General features: G+C 41.4%; 3 protein-coding genes across 3 annotated transcripts; 1 reads left to right on the top strand and 2 right to left on the bottom strand.

The window, feature by feature from the left end:
* Nucleotides 1–556: 556 nt before the first annotated feature.
* mrpl16 (mitochondrial ribosomal protein L16) lies at nucleotides 557–3479 on the bottom strand. The gene is made up of 5 exons (XM_035629300.2): nucleotides 3236–3479; nucleotides 2317–2388; nucleotides 1866–2014; nucleotides 1145–1438; nucleotides 557–964 (listed from the first exon to the last, which is right to left on the bottom strand). The coding sequence occupies exons 1-5, from the start codon at nucleotides 3303–3305 to the stop codon at nucleotides 773–775; spliced, it is 777 nt and encodes a 258-aa protein (XP_035485193.1). The 5' UTR covers nucleotides 3306–3479; the 3' UTR covers nucleotides 557–772.
* An 805-nt stretch (nucleotides 3480–4284) lies between these two features.
* On the bottom strand, nucleotides 4285–5680 carry txnl4b (thioredoxin-like 4B). Its single transcript, XM_035629303.1, has 3 exons — nucleotides 5483–5680; nucleotides 5234–5385; nucleotides 4285–4608 (listed from the first exon to the last, which is right to left on the bottom strand). The coding sequence occupies exons 1-3, from the start codon at nucleotides 5612–5614 to the stop codon at nucleotides 4443–4445; spliced, it is 450 nt and encodes a 149-aa protein (XP_035485196.1). The 5' UTR covers nucleotides 5615–5680; the 3' UTR covers nucleotides 4285–4442.
* A 204-nt stretch (nucleotides 5681–5884) lies between these two features.
* On the top strand, nucleotides 5885–7740 carry trmt10c (tRNA methyltransferase 10C, mitochondrial RNase P subunit). The gene has a single exon (XM_035629286.2). The coding sequence runs from the start codon at nucleotides 6139–6141 to the stop codon at nucleotides 7654–7656; it is 1518 nt and encodes a 505-aa protein (XP_035485179.1). The 5' UTR covers nucleotides 5885–6138; the 3' UTR covers nucleotides 7657–7740.
* The last annotated feature ends 6 nt before the right edge of the window (nucleotides 7741–7746 follow it).

Genomic DNA, 7746 nt, shown 5'->3' with positions numbered 1-7746 from the left:
ACTCACCGGACTCTACGCCAGGACGAAAATACTACCTGTGAGAAACACGGCAGGGCACAAACTACTCTCATTACGTTGTGGCTTGAAGCCATTTTGGGAAATGTGATCAAAACACTTTTCGAACTATGGTTGTCAGCCTCAGACAAATCTCTATCTCATATAACAGCTGTGTCTATCTGAATACATGAACGATGAAAATGGGGTTTTACCCACTCATGTTGGTCACTAGTAAAGTTTGAAACACTGGACTTTGTCAATGGCATAATCTAACTATAAAGCGAGTAATCTCTGGCTGTAGTTGAACATGTAATTTTATTCTGGGAAGCTCATATGCGTTATCTTCTGTGTTTATCTCCTCTTTGCAGTTAATTATTTATATCTATATATAGTATAATTTTTTTCAAATGCGAAAAAATGATTAGTAAATAAATGGTATATACACCAATTTTGTTTTTTACTTTTTAAAATTTCTATTATGTACTGAATTTCTGATTAGATGACAAGACCGTTTAGTCAAATTCAACATTATCCCAATAGTTGAGTCACCATGTGGAACTGAAATACATAATATATTTTATTGGTTCTTTTTAAAGCAGAAAAGGGAAAAGTAATGTCCATTTAACAAAATGTCAAAGAAATGAATGTGTTTGCAAAAAAATAACAAACAATGTGAAAGAAAAGATTTCCAAATATGAACGAAAGTCAGAGGTTTCCGAAACTTTGGTTCCCTCTTCAACAGCGTTGCCTGGATGGTGTCAGTCCCTCTGGTCTGTCACACCCTCCCCGGGAGGTGAAATTTGCCTGTGAAGCATCCATGGTTGTGCAGGTCAAAGGGGCTGAGCACCTTCCTGATGCCCAGCATGTTGCCCTGCACAATCTTCTTAAAGGTCCAGGGATTCTGGTTGTCCTGCTCCATATCAGCCTGCTTCTTTTGCATTGCCACTAAACTCTCTCTGCTCAGTACCTGAAATAAACAGTAATAGAATATTGTTACATATAGATAATAAAGAGGAAAAAGTGTTCAAATTGATTGAAGTTATACATTCTAGACCTTAGTGCTCAAATAACATTAGTGAAACTCATTCAGAATACATTACATTTATCAATACAAAACTTACAACGTTTATAATGAATGTCATCTCACCTTGGCAGGGAACGGTAGCTTCTTTGCTATTTCAGTCAAGATATGCCCAACCTCTCCCAACTCCACCTTTCCTCCTACCTCCACAATTAAACGACCATAACGAACAGGTGTCACATAGTGGTCAATGGCTCCCTTTCCCCCACCCATGCGCTGACCCAGACCTTTACGTGTGATGGGCTTATATGGGCTATTAATTCGCCACCGGGCAAACGTGGTCCGGGAATCCATCTTACGGTTGATGGTTAGACGAATCATCTCTATGTGACCCCAATGTAGGTAGCCCCCTCCCATGGCCTGAGCATCAGAGAGAGAGACAGAGGAAGAGGAAAATGTCATATTCTGAGTAGTCAATTTCGTATTTTATCACATGGCATGAGTATAGAGTCAGAATGTGTGTAAGGGAAATTGCTAGTTGAAACAATGTTGATCATTTTAATAAATATTGTTCTTAAGCCAAGACTGGATAATTTTTTGTTGTCTTATGTGTTGAAACAATTCTCTTACAGAGTGTGATTCATTTCCTATTTTTTGTAAATGTAAAACTGAAGGGAAAGTGTCTGTGTAATTATGTACTGGATATAACAACGGTCAACCTTGTATAGGAGGTTTTAAATATTAACAATCGTTTTTTTTAAATCTAATCTTTATAGAATATACATACAATCAAGCAGCTGTTGTCTATCACTTAACAAGAGTGTTGACAGAAAATAAATGGACTCACCACGATTGCGTACTGTCCTGTAGTGAAGGTGTTTGCTGCCTTGGCTGGGCCTTGGATATCACTCAGCTTTTTCATCTCTTTCTTAGCCTTTTTTAAATTAGGCACCTTGTTCAAAAATTTCAGTTTGGGTTTCTCTGGCAGCACCACATCTTCAGAGGTAAAAAAAAAAAAAAGAAGAAAAAAAAGTACAGGGAATCGTGAGAACAACAATAACAACATCAGTTTCATAAAACATGTCTAACTTGCACAAAGACTTGAGAAAAAATTAAATAATCTAAAGTCGGGACCAAACTCAGAGGAAGTGTGAACTCCCTGAGGAGTGCTTCCCCCTCCACTGCATACATGCTTACAAAAATGTTCATGTTAAATCAAATAATATATACACAAACATCTTGGAAATTGGTTCGGAAAACGTTCACATCATATAAATTATGCGATGATGAAGGATTACCACTGTAGTCTGGGGGGATTTCATGCGTCTTCAGCCCAGAAGCCAGAACTTTCAAGTGGCTGTACAAAGGACCTGTGGAACAAACAACAGAGGACACGACGTTTGTCAAAAAGCAGAGTGATCGCGTGTTATGTGATGTTAACTGCTCAGTTGAAATTTCTGAATGTGAACAAATGTCTCTGGAGGTCAACAGCACAGAGCGAGAGAGAGAGAGAGAGAGAGAGATTTTTTTTGATTTTGAAAACACAATGTTTATTAAAATTTACCAGACCAAAATTTACCAGACTCTCACTCTGGCTCTCACCAGAGACACGTACATGTTTGTCAGCTCGTGTCCGGACACATTTCCTATCTTGTCTTTCCTGCTTTTATGAATCGACAATTTGGCCTGACCAACCACAAAATTCAGCAAGTGCCACTTTTTTAGCATCTTGTTTTTGAAATGACTTTGTGGGTTATTTTCTGATTCATTTGATTTAGTCTATTTAACAGTTGTCTCTTTTTACCTTAATTAGACACTTCGTTAGAATTAAGGCTTTATTTTTACTTGGTTGAGACTGTGGTTCTTGTGCCTCCACAATACAATGTTCAGCTAAATTAACAATAAAAGTCAGTTCCTCCTTGTTACCACTATTCTTGCATGCCTAACAACTATTGTACCATAAATTACTTCTTGACTTAATCTATGCGTTGCTAACTCTGTGTAACATTTGCTCGTGTTGTATTCGACAACTTATCTCCTGTGTAGAAGATATTATACTATTAGTCCCTTGTTCTGCGCGCTTACATCCAACATAACACTTTTCATTTTCATGTCGGTTTTTTATGGCGACTCGTGTTATGCTGCATAAGCAATAAAATCAAATAAATATACACATCTAACACTGAAAAAAGACATGAACTGTAACGTTAACGTTACCCTGTCGGTGACCGGGGGCTCCACAGATTCCGGTTAATCCGCCGACAGCGGCCTTGATGAACGAGAACATGATATCGACCTGGAAGGAGACGCTTTAATCACCGACCTGTCACTTCCCTGGTTTCGTTAGATTTGCATGTTAGTTTGTTAATTGACTGAGTCGGTGTGAACATCACGCTCTGCACAAGGTCGCTGCCATTTGCAGTAGCGCCGCTTCCTCCGGTGGCTAGTCGGAAGTAGAGACACTTCCTGTACGAGGGTTTTTCACAATAAAAGCGCAATCTCTACAAGTCTACCGCACACACACAAACTTCTTCTTTACCTTAAATGATTGGAGATCAAATGCCAAGGCTGGATTACCAACTGGGAAAGACCCCAAATCCACAGTCCCCTAACCAGAATGTCATTCGTTTGATCTCTGGCTCATTCAGTCTGCGTGCTACAACAGCCGTGGACTTCAAAATTCCCTCTAGGCAGGGGCAGTGCTATTTTTCCTTTCTCTCCCATCCTGCTTTTTTCTCTCTCCCTGTATTCTCTCTCCAGGTGATCCAGTAAGTGGTAGATTGGTTTCCACCTGAGCAGCTCAGTCTATGAATAAAAGAGTCAAACATTTGTTAGAGAAACTCTGTTAAAAACACTAGGGTATTTGGCTCATGCCACTGATGTATTGTTTTGGTGAGGATTATTTTGTAGATAAGAAAGTCAGGCCTTTTGTGCATCTCTTTTGATTCTCAGTTAGTGGTAGCAGTTAGGCCGAGTTTTGTTTTTATCAATATTATGTGGCACAACCACCTCTGTCCTCTCCTACCCCCATATTTTCACAACCTTTGTTTAATTTGTTCAAAATAAATAAACTTTCAACTGCTTTGGAATTTTTTTTTGGGATTGTGTTACTGCCTCCAGTTCCCCCCTAGACACACAGGGGGAACATAGCAATTTTAAAAAGATTATTTAGTCATCTGTTCAAATAACATGGCTTACATCTGACATAATTCTTAACAAAACAGTGATATACATATTCTTCCGGCTTGTGTGATGAGGCTGTGGTGCATGATAAAATATAAAAGTTTATTTTCACAGCAGAGCATGTACATTGGATAAATTTACTGCATCTCTCTGCTGATACACAGCTGATTTCCGTGGGAAATAACAAAATGCCACAAGACGATGAAGAGTTTCACAAGGCCACACAGTGGTCGTGTTGCGTCTAAATTCCATGGTAGAGGAGATCGAATTTGGGAATATTTTGAGGATCTATGGGACTCTGGACAATCATCTTTCCCCGCATGGCTCCTCTGTATATGACTTCAATCAGGTCCTTGAAATCTTGCTTCGTCTTAAAACTGCCGATGAATTTGGTGTGATCTGGGGAGCTGAAAGGGAAAAAAATGTAAACAAATGCAAACCAAACTTCAATCACTTGTTATTAAAGAATGAACATCTGTGGACACTTGGTTGTAGATATGAATCCTTAATGTTCAATGACCAGATTGAGGCTTCATAGTTAAAGTGTGACTTTAAAGGCAAGATACAGATGATTAGTTGATAAATGGATTAGTCGACTGAAAGAAGAATGATCAGAAATTATTTTTGATTGAATGTCTTAGTAATTTTTCAGGCTTTTCTTTTTCATATTTCGAAAAACGTTAAAAGTGTCACACTCGGCTCCGCAAAGCTGTAGGAGACTTTTTTTTAATGTTTCATTGACTGGATGATTGATCAGAGAAAATTATGAGAAGATTTATTTATTTTGCATCAACAGAAAATCAATCAGTTTAATGTTTAAGTAATTTTCTAAGTAAAGATTTCCTGGTTTCAGCTTCTCTATTGTAGAAAATAGAATATTTGGGGGTTTGGACCTTTTATTGAAATGCCATAGGGCTCTGAGAAGCTGTGGCAGTCAAAAAAAGTATTGATTGATAATCAGGTTCACAACCGATGATGAAAAGCGTCCGTTTCATCCTCATCTTAAATACAAAATACAAGAAGTTCACTCACCCATAATCCACTTTCATGTGCTGCCCGTTGAAGAAGAAAACCGTGGAGGGGATGTAACTGATGTCAAAGTATCTCGTGTAAATCGGAGCTTTATCCACATCGACGATGTAGATCGACGCCATGTTGCTGAGGTCGTGGGCAGTTTTTGACAACTAGAAAAGACACAAATGACAAAGTTAGTAAAGGTTAAAAACACACTGACGCACAACGAGCAGCTGTTCGCTTATTCGCGTTCATACTCCTGCTTACAATCTCATCGAGCTGCAGACAAATTGAGTCTTCGTCTCTGCCGAACCTCAGAACTACAACCTTCTCTGCAACACCTTTGATCACTTCATCTATGTCTTTTTTGCAAGTTAATTTAGGCAAAAACAAACTCATTTTCGCAGGCTAACAAAACTAGCTCCTCTTATTTTGTTACCGGAAGGAAATGTCATTGTCAGTGTGCAACACTGTTAGGAATCCCCCCGGAAACAACAGGGAATTGACGGTATTGTAAAATATGTATAGATTTATTAGAATTGTAATTAGCATTTTTTTTAAATATCGGTTCTTAGAAGAAATTTAAAACTGTATGACATTTAATCTGTGTAAACGTTTAAAATAGTAAACAAGATTAAAATGAAAAAACAGACAAGCAGCGTCATTTCACTACGACATATTATAGTGAGACGCCGTGTGGCAACGTGACCTTCTCCCATATATTGACAAGCATGGACGCAGAGACATGTTAGGTTAAGATAAGGAATATTTACGACATGAGACGATGTTCAGCTACAACTTATGGTATTTTGTATAAAATGGAAGCCATATCCTCTTCGCTAACTCCCTGTGTGCCGTTTAAGTCTCTTCGAGTCGTAGTGGCTGTCTTCATTTCCTAGTTCAGCTGCAGTTCAATCATCGCGATGTTGCGGCTCCTCGCCTCCCTGCGTTTACATGAACTCTACAGATGCAGTCACTTCGTGGCATCTTGTGTCACCAAGCGGCAGCTCGTGGGTTTTCTCCCAGTCAGCAGTCACCGATCAACCCCCTCCCGCCGCCACTTCAGCGCCGGGAGCCCGGTGTGGAAAGACGCGCTCCATCCCGAAGGAAAGAAGTCCGAGGAAGTAGAGACAATAGACTTGGACAAATGGAAACTTGTGATGAGATCAAAAGCTGCACCAGAAAGGAAACAACAAGCTGATGAGGAAGAGGACGTAAGTGATGATGAAAACCTCACGGAACCGGGAGTTGCTTCACTTGAGGCAACCAGGGATCTGGTTGTGATGTGGCGGCATGCTGGGAAGCTCGTACCTCAAGAGATGACTGATGAGCAGGTTGAGACGCTGGCGGGGCTCACCACCAAGTCGTCCAGGAAGAAGTACTTGAAGTTCCTGGCCATCAAGGAGGGCCTCAAAAGGACCCACAAGGAGAGGCAGCAGAGGAAGAAGGTGGAGAGGGAGGCCTTCCTGGAGCAAAAGAGAGAACAGGTCACAGATAAGGAGGAAATGGGAAACACGTTCCTCCTCCGGTTCTGGGACCGCTCCCTGGACAAGCTGCTGGCCTGGAGGAGCGCCCAGGCCATGCTGTTCAATCAGTCGCTGGTGTTCGACATGAGCTATGACTCCTACATGTCGAGACGGGAGGTGGAGAACACAGTGTCCCAGCTGATGGAGGTGGAGGCGTGGAACCGGCGGGCCACTGAGCCCTACCACCTCCACTTTTGCAACCTGCAGCCAGGTGGGGCCTACGAGAAGGAGCTGCTCAAACGATACGGTGCAGAGACCTGGGACCGACTGCTCATTACCAGCACCGACCGCCAGCATGTCGACCTGTTCCCTCGTGAGCGGCTCGTGTACCTCACCGCAGACTCCCGCAATGTCCTCCGCACCTTTGACCCCTCCAAGGTCTACATCATTGGATCTATGGTAGATCGGTCCATCCAGTCAGGCTTGTCACTGGCCAACGCAAAGCGCCTGAACTTGGCCACAGCCCGTTTACCGCTGGACGAGTTCCTCCAATGGGAGATAGGAGCCAAAAATCTGACTCTGGACCAGATGATCCGCATCATGCTCACTATCAAGGATACAGGTAAATGGGAGGAGGCGTTGAAGTTCGTGCCAAAGAGGAAACATGACGGCTTCCAGCAACATCAGACGCAAAAAGAGACAATCCATAACAGAATCAGGGGAGTGACGAATCATAGACCAAGAGAGGAAGGAGACAGACCGTTAAGATTTGGAGAAAGGACATTTAAAAATGTGGACCAAAGTCTGTACAGGTCACAGAAAGATCCTCGGGTCACTGGCAGAGACAGAATGTCTGGTCTGCCCGATGACAGAGAGAGCAAACCTGCTGCAACCAGGGAACGGACATCGTTTAAGAGCAATATGGAGGGAAGAACAAAGGCAGACAAAAACAAAATGAGGTGGGATGACAACTGAAGTCATTAAAAATTGTAACCTGGTATAATAATGAAGTGTTAACATCTTGTATGAGGAAATGTAAAAATAAAAAGTTGAATAAAATGTTGT

This window comes from Scophthalmus maximus, chromosome 4 (genome assembly GCF_022379125.1).
Source record: "Scophthalmus maximus strain ysfricsl-2021 chromosome 4, ASM2237912v1, whole genome shotgun sequence".
NCBI lineage: Eukaryota > Metazoa > Chordata > Actinopteri > Pleuronectiformes > Scophthalmidae > Scophthalmus > Scophthalmus maximus.
Note: the sequence above shows the minus strand (reverse complement) of the source record. Positions and strands in the feature narration are given on the sequence as shown.